At 36.1% G+C, this 17,514-nt stretch overlaps 1 protein-coding gene across 7 annotated transcripts in view; it reads right to left on the bottom strand.

Annotated features, from left to right (window-relative positions):
• Positions 1-2,191: 2,191 nt before the first annotated feature.
• Positions 2,192-17,514, bottom strand: part of LOC124156028 (4-nitrophenylphosphatase-like) — a 29,340-nt gene continuing 14,017 nt past the window's right edge. For all 7 annotated transcript variants that reach the window (XM_046530315.1, XM_046530318.1, XM_046530319.1 and 4 more), the window contains 5 exons: positions 15,968-16,128; positions 15,751-15,885; positions 10,607-10,820; positions 8,319-8,460; positions 2,192-5,411 (listed from right to left, as the gene is read on the bottom strand). In XM_046530315.1, coding sequence (XP_046386271.1) covers positions 5,258-5,411; positions 8,319-8,460; positions 10,607-10,820; positions 15,751-15,885; positions 15,968-16,128 — 806 coding nt within the window. In that variant the 3' untranslated portion in view covers positions 2,192-5,257. The remainder of the gene's footprint in view (positions 5,412-8,318; positions 8,461-10,606; positions 10,821-15,750; positions 15,886-15,967; positions 16,129-17,514) is intronic.

The raw sequence follows: 17,514 nt of genomic DNA, 5'->3' as shown, positions 1-17,514 counted from the left end.
CAGTGGTTGCAGGAAGTCAATGTAGAAGGAACTGTTTTGTAAACTAAACATTGACACATTTAAAATAGACTGCACATTGGCAGACAGTAGCGGCTAAAAATGAATTAATTAATGCTAAGATGTATTTATTGGTGAATGAAAGGTCCATGGAACCTTTTCTGATTGATCCAGGCTCTCAGTAAATATGCCACCCAGCCCTAAGATAGCCAAATTCAGTAAATTTATAATTAGAGTCAACACTTGATAAATTATAAAAACAAAAGATAATTGAGTCGAGGCACCCTGAAGAGTGGGTAAGTAACCTGGTATTTTCTCAAAAACCTAATGGTAGGCATGCTATGACTCTGAGAATGCTGCACTTGCGCAGGCCAAGTTACACTTCCACCCATCACTATAAACATGGACGAAGTCAGGGTGATTCCACCAACACAGAAACTGATGCTGCTCCTACGAGGGAGTAGTGGAGAACTTCAGTCAAGATCATAAAAACATATTAACCACAGCAGTGGCAGCCAACCACAGGCGTGGGTGTGGTTCGTAACAGGGTATACTCCATTTTCTTTACCATAGAAAATTTTATAGTCTCTTAGTAATATGAATCCATACTTTAGCCTAAATGCAAGTGAAACTAGATCCATTAAGCAAACACAACACACTCACCAAGAAAGGTTATGCTTTAAAATCATCATTTAGTCATTTGCTCATAAAGCCACAGATGTGATTGTTGGGGTTTCATGCTTGTGTCAGCTATCAGCCAGCAAGGTTGGCAGGCGTGAGAAGGCGCCGCTCATTTTTATGTGGTACCGGTTGGTACTGGTCACGCAGTCGCGCAAGTGATGTAACATGTGACTGTTATAAAAGTTATTCGTTCCCACTTATGTGTATTTTTATTGCCCACATTAAGTTCCACTGCCAATCAGCCCACAGTGATATCCTATTCAAGAGATTTAGCACTATGGCAACACCAGTACATACATAAATGAGCTTATTTCCCTCATTTCTCTCTCCAAAGAATCCTGATTGATACTGAATATGTCATCAAAGAAAGAGCCAAAGATGTTGCAATGCAATAGCATTGTCTGTAGCCAACTGTAAACAGGATTTTCGGAAATAACTTGAGGCTTTGTACACTGTTTCATACCAATTTGTCAACACCTACAGCTGTTGGTGTATTCAAGGTTTGTTTCCCACCCTTTTAGTCGCCTTGTACGACAAGCAGGGATACTGCGGGAGAATTCTCTACCCCCATCCCGCAGGGGTTCAAGATTAATTTTATACTTGTATGACAAGATTAAAGAAATTCAATAGGATGGAATTACAATTATTATAATTGTGCTGCTGCATTTGAGGAATGAGCTAAATCTTCATTAATTTAAGTCTGCCGGGACTAGCCTCAATTACCTGGGTGCAATAATTGCTTTACGGTACCTTCATACAACTTGATGATGCTTCTTAGTTGTGCATCTGCACTACTAACTAGCCAACAATCCTGACAACTTTCCATTGCGTACGGTACGACATTAAAGCATCACCAAGAGGTCTCATGAGAAGGGATCATAAGCCAGTTAGTACACATTCATTAAGGCTGAATGTATGGTATTGATGACCAGCCGTTGCTAGATATATACTATGCAAAATTATTGGCTAACTAGGCTGACCAACAATAATCTACACAATTTTTTTGTCAACATCTTTCTAAATTAACCCTGAAAAGTACTTAATGTTTAAAAGACAAATAGCATAACTCTAGAAACAATATAAACATCAATTAATTCTCAGGCACACTAATTTCATAAGTCTAACTGCACCAACAGGAAAAAATGCAGATGCTATCAAAAGGCAGTTTCAACGATAAAAGAATGCCATTTTTTGTTACTAGGTGGATTTTGAATTTGAATATTGAATTGTTTACATCAAATGGTTACCAAAAGAAATTTTGGCATTTGCATCTAACAATCAGTGAGTTAAAAATTGGCAAATCTGGCAAATTAGCCATTTCACACTTTACACCATTATTACCTAATCGTGGGAGGGATAACTCTCTGATTAAATATAAGAGCACAAGGATAGTAGAACAAGAGTTTCAGGAGTTTTTTTTTAGAATTTTATTCTAAGGTCCTAAAGAAAACAAGTAAAATCTCACATTTTACTCATAAATCAAAAATAAAAACAAATACAAAATACAACAAAATAGAGAATTTTACATTTAAATAAATTTTCTACATTTATCCAAGGAACAGTTAAAACATGAATCAAATGTATTACAAAAATAGAAAACACAGAACATTAACAAAAAATATCCTTCATTTTCAACAACACTGTGTAATGATCAACTCCTTTACATTATTTTTGAGCTTTGAATTAACAACAGCAGAGAAGACACAAATCACATTACCACAGCTCTGATAGGGATTCTTACTCAACTCACAATATCACTTGATCACATATGCATTTTCCACAGAATTAAATATTAAGTAACACATGAATACATACAAAAAGTTGTGGCATATATTAAAAGTTCAGTACAGTTAAAAAATTTACTGAGGAGATAATCAGTGCAAAAATTGGCTGGCTCAAATTATGAAGAGGCAATTATAATAGCTGTTAAGTAGTTGTTATGAAAACAGGGTTGCTGAAAGAATTTTGTTCTTTTTAAATAATTATACCTAGTTAACATAAAAAGAATTTTTAAATGCAGTTTCGTGTTCTGTTAATGATGTATTTCTGAATATTTCAAAATTTGTTTCTACATCCTTAAGGATAACTTCATAATATGCTAAATTAAACAATGACACCAATTCACCAATGCTTCTTATACAGGTTGCTATTATTCACAGTAAAACCTCCATATAATGAATTCCATGGGACTGGGAAAATGGTGACTAGGCTGAAACCATGATAGGTAGACAGAAGTCCTTGATAACTTTCTTTGTTACAGGATGATCAAATAGTTCATGTAGATTGAAGGAGTGACACAGCATAATGCAGCAGCAGTGGACTCCTGCCAGGACATTATTGAGGAAAAGAGAAATTCTAACTGCACTAACAAATTAAGCATTTTTCTGTAATAAGACCGTTGCATGACTGACAGACTTACTTAAAAGTTTTCGTCCACTTCCAGAAGACAGCAATTTATTATGGGGGTGGAGGACCAGAATTGATTTGGAGGTAAATTCCAAAAACCTTTACTCACCGCACCCCCAAAAGTTCAAAATGTTACAACTCCTTATTTTCCCATGCATGCCTATGGTAAATGGTATCTGACAACTAGGAATAGTCCGAAGATATTAACCTAAGTAAATTATTTGAACAGACCAAGGATAGGAGTTTCATTTGTTTGGATTTTTAATTCCCTTAACCCCTGTAATCTGGAGCAACAAGCTTTCAAACATGAACTTCAATGCAACCCAAACACCTCACAGGTGTAACCAACCCGAGTGACAAAACTATGAAAATCATTTTTCCGATGACTATTCATTTTGCTGCATATTACGAATTTCACTAAAATATATACCACAGGACGCGCTTTCCAGGATAATATTGACTTTCTTGATATTCTCCCACGACATAATTCAGAATGCTTCCTTCTGGTATATCTGTGCATCATTAAAGACTCATTACAGAGGATTATCTCCATGCACCATGTATGGAAGGGCCTAGGACTGGGGCTGTGACTTTATAGCAAGGAGATTTTTGAAAATTTTGCTAAATGGAGCTTCTTCAGACAGAGGTTTTACTGTTATTTTAATACACCAATTGTTCGTTGTCAACAAAATATTAACACTGGTGATCCCTTTGAGACAGAATTAATGTAAAACATTTCCACCAATCAACAAAAAACCTATGCATAATAAATGCACTGGTTTAAGTGCATTAAATAGCCACATAAATTGCTTGTCCACTAACAGGCTCACAACAAAGCATTATTCCTCGAGATATATGAAATCAGCATGCTAGCAATCAAACTGATTGCAAGTTACTAGGAAATCTCATTCAAAATCCCACCACATTAAGGGGCAACTTTCTATGAATGAGCTCTGAAAACATTGCATATTCCCTATTTTGACTTGCTAGAAATAACATTGCATTCACTGCAGTAAGGAGTGAATAGTTTCCATAATGATACTTACAAAAATAAATAAAAGGCTAGTACTCAAAACAATAAATAAAAAAATGCCTTGCTACTATCAGTTCAGAAATAATGTGAAATTCAGTTTGGATACTGATAACTAAATAATGACAACATATAAACTCGAGGGCAAATAATTTCTCAGTCAAGAATGAAGTTCGGAACAGTAGAAAAATCAGTCATTCTATGCCTGTAACCATAATTAAAATAAGGCATTTATATTCCTAACAAATGAAAATGCTAAAACAGTAAATTCATAGACTTGATCAAGATATTTATATAATCAACTTGAGGTCACTGAGGATGTGAAAACACACAAGCAAAAAGTTTTTTCCCCACAAGGCCATAAGCAAACTATACCTTAACCCGTCATATGAAATCATTAAAAAATGACCAAAAGTAGCCCACTATAAGCATGCAATCAATTAAAAATACCAATACTATTACAATTAACATTTTTCCATGCTGTTAAGGCAGAAATAGTTAATCATTTTTTTAAAACCTCAAATTTGAAAACTAATGTGAAATATTCATTACGAGAATACATTATTGAAAACATTGCAGTAGAGAGATAATATGTAGATAGTAACAAGATGCAGATTACTTAAACACATTTTTTCCTGAGTAACTATGTCCAGATATAATTACGTAGGGAATCAAAGATTATGTGCTGGAATGTAAACATTGGAAAACTTTCAAAATAAGAAATATGTCATACCAAATTGCATAAGACAACACATCAAGTTTGTCCATTTGTTATGCAAATATGAGCTTCAAAAACAACTCCATGTTCCATAAAGTAGAAACACTGAAATTGCACACAGTGAATGCATACATACTGAGCTCGAGGTGCAATTGTATAGCTTGCTGATACTTCAACAATTATAATGACAATAATATAAAAAAGTGCACTTATTGCAACTTCACTTCCAAATTTAATACTGTGCAGTCAAAAATTACAGTAGTGAGATAAAAATATTCTTTTAAATTCCTCTGAATCAAAATATTTGCTTCAAAAATCAACAGATATAAAATAATTTCATAAATCTTAACTCCTACAGAGACAAGAACAACAACTGGTAAAGTATTAAATACTAAAAATACACACATTTGATCACCAAGTTGACATTAAGGCAACAAAGGAGCCATGTCGTGAAGGCTGGATATGTAATAATCAGGAACAAATGATTCTTTACCGATGTCATCCAAAGTGTTTACACCACTCAGGACAAACAGGCTGATGTATCCACAGTTGGATGCAAATCCTATGTCATGAGAAATCCTGCAAGTATAGTATATAAACATATGATGAATTTCTGTTACTTAATTCTACCACAAAATGAATAAAAAAATATTTTATAATGCCTCATACTCATAGGTATAAAAAGGTTAGAAAAATATTGGGTGATTCAATGCAAATTCAACGCAAGCTAAGAGATGAAATTCTTGAATTCCTCATCAGGCTAGCACTGAATACTAGACCAAGGAAAAAAATTTTCTACCCTTTTTATCATTTTTTTAAAATCATATTAAAAACCACAAGTGCCCCTAAGGCGCAGAGAATGCATATGAGGGTTAAGGCAACAGAATTGACAAATTTGCGAGGGGGTTAGAACAGCTGTTCCCTATGACTCCCACGAAAATTAGCTACATACGAATTGGATTCAATTAAAATTTACAGTAACCGGAGTATATGACTAGGTACGAAGAGATGAGTGCAAATCTTGGTCAATTGAAATACCGTATTTGCACGAATCTAAGACGAACACGATTCTAAGACGACCCCCCCTTTTTTGGAACTCCACTATGGGAAAAAATTTTCTAGGGGAAAACAATCAATGCGGGAATGTCTGGCTATGTTGCCTATGTCCCAGGAAACGCAGGATTTTTGGTGCGTAATGACAGGAATAGTGGTACTTAATCGAGACACTTAGGTCTTATTGTTGATTCGACTAATAGTTTCTTCGGAGGGGCCATGATCCAAAGACGAATAAAATTAAACTAGTGAAAATGAAACCTGACTTTATTAAACCCACACGGAAAACACTCTGTGGTATGAAGGCAAGCCACCCTGGAAAGTAGGTAACCACTCGTACGAGCTATGCTATTGCGTTCGGCGTACGTAGAGCATACTGCAGGGGGTGAAGCATGACCAGATGACTGCGCCATGAAATTTTTTGTCCCATTCTTCTCTAATTAGCGTAGCGTCAGATGGGCGGATGAATTCGGATTGTTAGTAGGGAGGAACAAAATATCCTGAGAAGATATCCCTTCCTCAGTAACTCTGACAAGTGAGACTTATGGTACAACTCGTAAATTGACAACTGATAATAACCTGATATCCTGTTTTCGGAAAAAAATGCCGCATTTACTGCCGAGAAGCTCAGTTACGAGGATATCGAGTTTCGCCAAAAATCACCATTGTATTTTTCCAACTAGTTCCTTGCTTAAAAATGCATAAATAACGTTAAAAATACGTCGTGTTTAGTCTCGTTCTTTTTTGAATTACGAGCACATTGCAAATATTCCAGCCTAATAAAAATATAATACCAATTGCCGAAATTCATGGTTAGACACCTTTTGAGCTAATAGGTGATTGCATGCAGCGGTTGACCTCCAGAAACTGGGAATTTTGAAGCAAGTAGGCTGAAAAAGGTCAGTGGGTGAGAAAAGGGGGGCGTGAAACGCGTTTCTATTGTTCTCGTATAACTTGATATTTTTTTCGAAGCTAAGGTCTTCGTAATACGATCCCTGCGCTAGCTGGGATCTTTTGTTTGATTTTGGAGAAGAGGAAAGCGTCAGAGGGGGGAGGTGAGAGCTGAATGGAAGTGGATAGCGGATCTTGGGAAATGCAGTTATGCCACTACCCCAAGGCTTTTAGCTTCTCCCAATGGTAATTTCATTTCATGGGGGAAATTTAATCTATGTGCCAGTCGTTATTAGCCATAAATGACACATTGTATTTATTTCGTCTCATTTCCATCAAAAGATGGATGCGGGAAAATTATACGTCGGGACCACGATCTTCAAACGATCAATGCGGAGAAACAATACTTCTGAGATGCGGGAAAAAATTACATTGTCTACATGGAACTTTATTTGGGACCAGAAACGGTGAACGATGAATGCAGGAAAATGATCAATATGGGTACGATAGATCAGGGTTCCACTGAATGACTTTTCTTTTGAAAGCGGCTGTGTAATAATTTCTTTTCTCTGCCATCGTAATACTCTGAAAGGCACGGAATCACAACTAAATCTATTTCTCTATTTTTATATATTTGAGAGGCAAATCACGTTGCCTTCTTACCGTTGCTCTGAGAAAAATGCAACGACTTTGTAGCAGTATATTCCGCGACGCCATTGAGGCTTTAACTAATTGTAACCAATCACACAAACATTTTGTGAGTTGATCGAGCTTTAACTTGAATGGAGCCAAACCCAGGGTAAAGCAGGCAATCTCGCGGACACGGCAGAAGTGCACCCGGTGACTGAGAATTTTTTTTACTTGAACGCAAAATTAAATATGCTAAATTACTGTTAAGCTATTTTTGACGTTGATTTTTTGCTGTAATGCTATCAGGTGGCAACCTCAGGTGTCCATAATTTTTCCGACGTAAATTATGCAACCCGCTTGGCGTCAAAAATTTTGCATCCGACTCTAAGACGAACCCTCTTTTCCGCAGGAGTTGCGAGGGAAAAAAACCTCGTCTTAGATTCGTGCAAATACGGTCATAAGTAGTGGTTTTTCTGCTTATTTTTGCAGTCCTGCCACTGAGAGTTGTCGAATGAGTGGCAGAAGGGTCTAGTTCAGGGTAGGGAGCCAGGTTGCCAGGTCAGAAAGGGAAATACACACGTCAAAAGTAAACAAAAGGCTTCTGTGAAGAAAGGAGTCGGAAGAAAAGATGAGTGTGAAGAGTTAACGGAAGACTCACTCCTTTTGGTGATATGATTAAAGGGCTTGTTTTGGTAGTTCATGCTTGTTTTGGTGCCTTACATGAAAGCGACGACATTGTATGACTAGGTGAGGGGATGAGGTGCATTAGGAGGACAGCAGTTGGCTGCAAACTATGCTGGTGCAGGGTCCTTCACCCCACATTTTGCACTGCTGTCGGACAACTCTCGCCAGCCAGACTGTAATTAAACTTATGTTTTCAAAGTTACACTATTTAAAGAATTTAGAACTTACGTGTCACCTATCATGAGTGTTCTTTCAGGGACTACATGATGAGTTTTCTTGAGGTATTCTCCACCAGCAAGACTTGGCTTCCCCATTATTATAGGCTCCTTGCCTGACACAGACTTCACTGTATCACTGAAGTAGCCAGGGCCTAAAATTTTATTATTAAAAATAAAAAAAACTATGATTACCAATACAATTTCTAGCTTTTTCAAAACATGCTAAACAATAATTCTATCTCATGAGATAATATTGTGCATGACTTTAATACTAGTAAACAAAATACGATAAAAATAGATTACCCATTTGGATCATGGATAATGACTTTGTAATGTGAACGCACTCAAAATGCCATAAAAATTTGCATAGAACTGCTTATATTAAGTTCTGAACTCCGAAGATGCCTTGAGAATTTAAGAAGATAGTTGCATCAAATCAGGTTCTCCTCTTACTTCAACAAATATGAAACTAGATGTTTCTCTATTTTACAAGAGGATGCTATTTTCAAAAGAAAAAACAGACCATCAGGACAAATAATTTAAGTTAAATAAATAACAAACTGCAATCCTATGAATTTATAATTACCATTCAAAAGCAGTAAAAAAGAAGATGGCTACATGTAATGAAGAGAAAAATAGAAAAAGGAGTGAGTAATGAATGTTCTCAATTTCAGTTAAGTCATCTCCACCATAGTAGCCATTAGCAATGGCAAGAAGAATACGGCATCATTATTAATTCTAAATCAACCATTTATAACTACATATTATGATATCAATAAGTGGGCAATGCAAGCAGTAAGTAATGTAGACAACATGCTTAAAACAAGAAGAAAAAAAAAGCCATAAGTACTACATAAGTACCATCTTCAACAGTTCTTGTGCAGACAGAGAAATTTGGGTATGGGTAGGTTTAGGAGGAATGAATCACAAAAAGACATTGCCACGTTTAAAAATTTTTCAGTCAAAATTAATGAGGTTGCATTGCAAAAGAACAATTCAAATGTTGAAGGTAAGGCATACCTATTCTGTTAAAGAGTTTTCCTTTAATTAATGACCTCTATTGATCAAAAAAAAATTAAAATTTGACTACACCAGATTTCAAAAACCCAAGGTACACACATACTTCAATACTATGCAATACTTTTTCACTCCATGCAGGCCAACAATACAATTTCATGTCACAAATATCAACTTCAATCGCAGATTCAATAGCAATTAACTCAATAGGTTAGTCGATAACTTTCCTAAGTCTAATTTTTATCAGAAAGGTACACCAACCAAATATCAATTTTGTAATGCAATGGCATTAATGTAATCCAGATAATCCACATATGTCCTGAGCTAGTTCAAGTATCATACTTCCAGTCATCAGAGATTTTCCTCTTACTGAATGCAATTCCCATAAACTATAGTCTGAATTCTTTATAGATAATGAAGTGCAATTATTATATTTTAGCGTTTTCAAGAAACTGTGTGATCATTTGATTCTCGCTGGAAATATCTATAGGTTATCAGCTGACAGACATAGCAATGTGGTAAGAGAGCGGATATTCATGCAATAGGAGCCAGTTAAAGACTGAGTCAAAAGGGAGAAGGAATTTCCCATTAGTGCCACTAATGGTTACCTCAAGAGCACTAGCTCTGACTCCTCACAGCCAATGCCTTCCAGCCACCAGATCATTTTAAATATTTAGGAAAAGTGCATGTGCAATAAAGAACTGCCGACACCTTTTGAGAAGAATGAGCCATTAGTAGCAAAGTTTGATAGGTGCCCAACATAATATCTATCAAATTTTGGCTCACATGCTGAAAATTAAACTGCTACCTTCAATGCCTTATTACCTTATTGATTATCTAGTCAGAAAGAAAATACATTCAGAGCCACTATGACTGAAAGAATGGGACTGATATCATTTTGATGATACCCCATGCAATAAACTAATCCCTTACCTTATGCCAAGAAATTGTTGATTATTAAAAGATAAATTCTACAAAGTGACATCTCAAAAGTAAAAATCACACACAATCACCCCTTCCATAAACTAAGAGCAATTTATATTGGATGTACAGCATACCTATTCATTCCAGTACATCAGTAATCCGCCTTTTTCACTCAAACTGTCCACTGCATGAAGCTCTACATTCAAGCCTAGAAACACTGGAGGCATGTTTACTAATAAAATTGCAGGGGCTTCACAGTGAGGTGAACATGTAATCTGTAAGCATCTGAATAGCTACATAACCTCTAAATTAAAATTAACTGCAAAACTGAGCATATTAATTTAGTCATTTATGTACCAATAAATGCCATAGGCCCAGCAAATGGAATTTTATACTCTGTAGCAGTAACCAGCATTAAGGTGCATGGATCCTGCAAGTACGCCACTCCTTTCATCATTTTTAAGTAGTTGATGTTAACATCCACATCCATCACCACTGCTCCTACATCAGGATCCTTTTCAGACATTGCCTTCAATAACTCCATTATGGTTGGCTCAGCTAATGAGCTTCTCTGAAAAGAAAGATAATCAAGATACAGTAAAACCTCTTTACATCGTAATGGAGGGGACCAAAATTTGGGCAATTTGATGTATGGAGGTTCACTATAGAGAGGTTTTAGGGGTAGGCACCATTTTTTCATATCCTTGGGAAATGAAAGGTGCTACTGTCTTTTAAGCCATTATATTAATATATTTGAACATATAGGTATGCATAAGCGAACATATATTTACAATTCAATGATTACACAAAGGTAAAAGTAAATTGTTCAAGAGGCCTTTTTAGAAAATAAATTAGTTAATGGGTTTGCTTAAAGATTTTTTCAAACTCTTTCGAAATAATGTTTTCAATTCTATGAGCACTTTTTAATGTCATTTTCACTATAAATAAATCACTAGCTATTTTTGTTAATGCCTGTTAATGAGTTGTAATTTACTAATAGTGTTCGGAGGAAAGAACAATAGTTTTATATTTCTAAACACAATTTCTTCATCCTCGTATTTAACTGCCTGAGTTTTTTTTATTTGTGCAGCCTATATATACAGTTTTTTCTCGGTTATTTAAAATAGATGTGAGTGTGAATGAAGGTATTCCAAAGGTCACTGCCTTCTGCCTGTCCTCGTTGATGGCTAGGAAAATTGCTAATTATGTGGTAATGTCAAGCATTCGCCTTCTTTTATTTCTCGAAACCATCATCAGCCTATGATTAATTAAGTAATTTTCATATTTTATGGCAAATAATTGAAAATACTCCTTATTATATCTTCAAGAATTGATTTATCATTCTTATAAAATGCGACTTGTTAAAGAATATAAAAAAATAAGTAAACACGTGACTACTGCAAAAAATAGACAAAAAATTGAGCGTAATTTTGAAAATTTTGTTGAATTCCCTCTCTCCAAAATACAATGCACGTAGCGTTCCGAAGAAAAACTCTGTCGAGGGCACACAGAAACGCTAGACCTGCGAAAGGACGTAATTTCCCGGTGAGAATGCTGGGCGAACTACTTCAGAATGCGGCGGCGACGGTAAAAAATTTCATTGCCCTACCGCGTTTCAGCTAATTAGCTGTCTCCTTCACCTAACACTGTCGCGCATGGATTGATGTTCGTTCAGTATTGCTAAAAATTGGCGTCCCGGACTCCCGATGGAAGAGTCAGATTTCGCGGTATAAATATGCAGGCAAGACATATGACTGTCGCTAAGCGCAATAAATTTTAAACTACGATCGTTCACGAAAGCATCGAAAAAATTACCTAGGCAGTAGTAAGAAAGTGCTACACCGGGAAATATAGGAATAAAATAATTGCAAAACTGTATTTGATTTATTTCAAGTCGCGGAAAATTCATGAAATGCTTTCATTTCAGAAGCGGAAGTAGCAATGCGGTCGAGTAATTCTGTCTCCATGGATGGAAGTGAAGTTAGTTAAAATATTTCCGTCAGTAAGTGATTATAGGCTGCGCTGGTCGCCTCTTTTATTAACTGAACATAGTATGTAGGCACTTACAAGAAAATAAAGCCATCAGTAAAAGAAAGCGAGTGCTATCGCGCGATTTTGACCATGATTCGAGAGAAAACGATGTGTTCCGTCTTCATTTACCGTCACTTAATATATGATTAGGGTAGTTGGATGCCCTAACTAATGGTTAACGTGAAAATTATTAAAGGTGTATAAGAAAAAAATAAGCGTGAAACATTTATCGCTGAAAATGTCATTCCACGTAGGTAATCGCGGCTGCATTAATGGTCTCTAGTTGTCTTGGTACGATTTGCGGAGGTAGTTAGGCCGTCTCGGGGCTGTCTTGTTGGTACGATATATAGAGGTTTTACGAGATAAAGAGGTTCACTACAAAGAGGTTTGCCTATAAATTTACATGTAAATCTGACGGGACCGGAGGGTTGGTACGAAGTATGGAGGTTTACGATGTAAAGAGGTTCACTACATAGAGGTTTTACTGTATATTTGTTTAATTTAATAAATCCCATCAACAGGAAATTGCATTGGTTACAGTCTTTTTAGGGCTCATCAATAAAAATTAAAACTGTAATTGAATTAAGAAATAATGAAAATGATTATAAAACAATTCAAATCTTTCTTTCCCTTTCTATCCTGACAAGGCTCAATTGTCAATGTTCTGTACTCAGTCACTAGGCAGCCTGACTGCTCTCTGGGAAAGCTGTAATCGTAATAAGGATAGATTTCGTAAAATAGCTCTAATTGAAAACTTTCTACCAAACAGCCCTAGCCTCCTATAATAGGGTAGTTTCCTTCATCAAAGAAAACAAAAGGCATTGATTGCGATTCACTACCCACCATTAGTGTATTCATAATACACAAATTATTTGGTTTTTGAAATACCGGTTTAGACGAATGGCAAGGGTCAAATTTTATCCTCATTTGAAAATGGCCAGATTGGCGTCCATGCGATGCCACTCCACGTGACGTCACAGGGACCTAGTTTCTACACGAGAGGATAGGAGTTATACATTGTCTGAGGCTACCAATGCATGCATGAGGCACAGAGCTCAGGGAAACATGTCTTAATAATCACCTATTCAAACTGGCTAAGGTCGGAAAGTTTTCTTCGTTTGATAAGGTATTAATAAACCTTTTTTAAGCCAAGCGCTACCAGCCAGCAAGGTACTCAGCTACCCGCTAGCATCCTGCGTCCTATCAACGCTCAGAGGCTCGCCCAAGGTCACCTCACAAGGCGGGAGGGGGAACCAGAAATGCATCGCACGGACTTTTTCCCATCATTCCTACATACGCGTCGCGTTTTCGCGCGCTTGAAATTTTTCACTTTTCATTTAATCGCGAAAAATAGATATCGTCATTTAAAAATCTAAAAGCGTGGAATACGTACTCCAGGAGTAATAATCTTTCGATTTAGGCAATAAAAAAATAATAGGAAACCACCCTATTATAAGCACAGATTTCCTGCAAATACAAATAAAGCAATAGTTCTGCAAAATGTGCTTGGTTCCATGAAAATGTGTATTTTGAATCTTTTTTGGGCAAAAATAGTGACCATAAACTGAGATACACCCTATTAGCATTAATGCTCTATATAGGATTTTACAAGGTAAATTATCATTCATCCTTTAAAAGTTAAATACAGTAAACCACTAATTACCCGTAAGAGTGATCTCTGTTCAGGATATGTAACAAAGAAGTACGTATTTCCTAATATGCATTGCCAAAAGTTTCCTTTTCTGCTCAAGAATTTTCCTTCTGCACGCAAGGAGTTGGAAAGACAAAGTGAGAAGCTCGGCTCGTTGGAAACTACAACATCAGGCACCACGCCGCATCTCGCACAAGTTGCCCGGGATGCAGATCCGTTGTCACTGAGTGCGAACGCGCACCACGACACTTGGAAAACAGGAACACGGAACTCTTGTGATGGCAACTGGCGCACGATCACCCCATCGCCCAGACGTAGATATAGGAAACCAGGGCTTACGGCAAACTGTCTACGCAAGCAAGTGCTTGGCTATGACTCATGCTATCTCTACTTCTATTTCCTTCGCTACCTTCACTTCTACTATTCCCTTCCTCTCCAGATTGACCTTGACTAGTCACAGCGTAAACATGCCCAAGTGCGACGAAATCTCCGGTTCCCTTGAGCCATATTCAACCGTATGTTAGTCCAGGGCAATAATTGCATGTTAGCAGTATATCACATTTTGCGTTTATTACAATGCATTTAAAATTCAAGAATCTTCTAAAATTACTCTTAGAGTTTCTTTCCTGCCGCTGATTGCCATCTGCAATGCTAGATCAGATGTCCAAGTAAACTTGAAACATTCCTTCTCAGCAAGTGAATATAATAATTCTATTTTTTGACAGGAATTCTCATGGAAATAATGGGCCTGGTGTAGCCATGCATTAAAATGCATATATCCTGCTGCTTTTGCGTACTATATTTTTTTACAAAGATCGAGGAAAACATCAGAGTAGTGTTGACTCATGCACAGATAATCTGCAACACCGATAAGCCGAACCTGGATAATCAGGAGTCTGCTGTAAGTAGGAGACTACTTTTTACCAAACAAAAATCTTAATTTTCTTATCCCTAAGAGAGTTACAATTGTATAACAACAGTTTAACTCATTTACTGTAAAATCAGTGAAGATTTTCAAAGAGAAAATATGTAGTACGAAGAATTTTTTAAAAAAGATTCATTCCAATATAAATATTGGTTAAGCGACAATAGTCAGAAGAAGATGAAAAAGAAATAATAATACATTCATGATTGTAATTAAAAATTTAAGGAAATGTATTTTACAGACGTTCCGAAAATTTATATTGAAAAACTAAAGACACCAACAAATGCAGTGCACCTTTCTTCATAAGAAAACATCGTTAAACAGTGCATAATGCAATGTTTATTTTCATGCTGCCATTGTCATCACTGTGCCCCACAGAAAAACCTAAGAAACAAATCTCAATTGGACCCCATACTGTCAACTAAATGTGAAACGCTATGTATAGGCAATACAAGCAAAGGAAATAGGGAGAACTATGTGCACATGCATTATCTAGATGATTTAATTATAAATTTTAAATGCAAATGAAGAAGCCCAAATATATGCATATAAAAAGTCCAACTTAATTACAGCTCATGCTAATTAACCAATCGGCAGAGTGGACGAGGGAAAGACTCTTGTTACCTCTAGCGGTCCCCCTCAAGCCTCTAGGCCCTTAATTGCCAAATTACCTTTGGGGACTACATATTTGTAAATACTTTCAGCCTCCATACATTATTTGAGTTGAAAATACTTTCTGCTTATGCTTTTTCAAGGCTTATCTTATCAACAGGAGGCTCAATTCAAAGAGAATATTTTGAAATGTTTATGAAAATGAAATATCTTTCACTTCTTGGGTCTTTCTACTAACATACACTATGAGAAACATGATAAATATAATTATTAAATGCTAACCTCTCTGATGACTCTGATTCCAAATGATTCAATTTCTTTTTGAGAAGCATTGCTTCCAACCAAGTACACTTTCTTGCTGAAATTCTTACATTTGAGGTAATCACCAGTTATCACAGTGGGTAGAACTATATCATCCTGAAATCAAAAATAAGGCTTCAATTACGGCAATCTCAAGAAAATGAGCATAAACACATCACGTCTTCAAACAGAAATGTACTTTTTCAATGGGTATTCCATGCTTCGAAAACTTCAAAATGTAGTCATCTCTAGTTGACATGGAATTATTACTGAAAAATATTATCTTTTTGCCCAATTCTCTTAGTCTTTTGATTACATGATCAGTTCGAGGAAATTCTTTTCCAGGCATCCACACAACTCCTGAAATACAAAAGAAAGAAATCCACATTGAAATCCACACAGAAATTACAGCATAACACTGATTCAAATACATTACATACTATTAATAGCAAAAAATAATACAGAATTATACTGCTAAATGATATAAGTAATTATACTGATCTTTAAAGCACACAATAGCAGCTCCTTTACAATAAAATTTAATGCTGAAATAAAAGCTGCTACTAAAGGAAAAGTACAGCATAGTAATATATGAGGAAAAAGCATGCTTTCACTCAAAATATTTTAACAGGGTTCCCACTCTAACTAAATTATAAAATTCACGGTTTTTTCCAGGTTTTCACAGTCTAAATATCGTCAAATTCACGGTCTGTTGATAAGCCATTTCAGGCAGAAATTTTGATGATGTAACAATCACCGCCCGCATGTTAACTAAAAATTAATTAACCGCGACAGGCGCCATGAATTCAAATGTAGCAATGAAAGTGCTATTTCTCATGACGTCACTTATCAATATAATATCAAAATTTAGGTGAAGCTTAAGGTTGTGAGTGGCAAAATGGAGGGAGCAGTGAGGTTGGGAAGTAAAGAAGTGTCTGATTTTTCGCCAGGGTTAATGGACTTTTTGTGAGCCGGACTTCCAATCACAGGCTCAAGATCAATGTGTCGTCATGGCACAAGGACCAATAATTGCACTTCGAATATACGTGTGGAGATAAATGTGTGGACAGAGTCTGTATGTGGCTCGGCCTTGAAACATGAACGAATTATCTTTTTTTTCTTTTGATCTGTCAATTTTAGTTCTTTTTCTATAAGTTCGAGAGATTTTCAAGGTTTTATGATGAAATTAACGGCTATTTCCAGGTTTTTTCACGGTAGACGAAATTCAGGGTTTTAAGGTTTCCATGGTTGAGTGGCAACCCTGTTTAAGAAAAGCCATAGAAAATAATCCTCCAACAACTCTACACAACAAATGTAGGAGAGATAAAATAAAATAAAAATATTAGCATCAAAGCTGGTTTTCACCTAAAATTAAAGACCAAAAGCAGAAACTTCTGTTACTGCAGACAAATTCACCTGAATACTACATGATTATCCAAAGTATAAAATATGTCATTAATTTCTAAATTGGGCCACTCATATGTTAAGGCGATTACAAAGACCAAAGACTAACGAAAGTATGCATAAGATCTACATTTTTACATCATACAACAACATTTGTAAACTCCACACTCATTGGATTTTTCTAGAGACATGAAATTTAGTTCAGCCTGATGAAGAACTCAAAGAAATTAAATTATTATGACACCAAAGCAATAGTGTTTCTCATGTCCAACTGCAGTTGAAAGTCTCCCGCAGACATTATGGTATGTATGATGCTAAAGCAGTGCTACTATCCATATCAAT

This window comes from Ischnura elegans, chromosome 3, assembly GCF_921293095.1.
Source record: "Ischnura elegans chromosome 3, ioIscEleg1.1, whole genome shotgun sequence".
Lineage (NCBI taxonomy): Eukaryota > Metazoa > Arthropoda > Insecta > Odonata > Coenagrionidae > Ischnura > Ischnura elegans.
The sequence above is the reverse complement of the archived record's forward strand: the minus strand, read 5'-3'. Positions and strand labels throughout refer to the sequence as shown.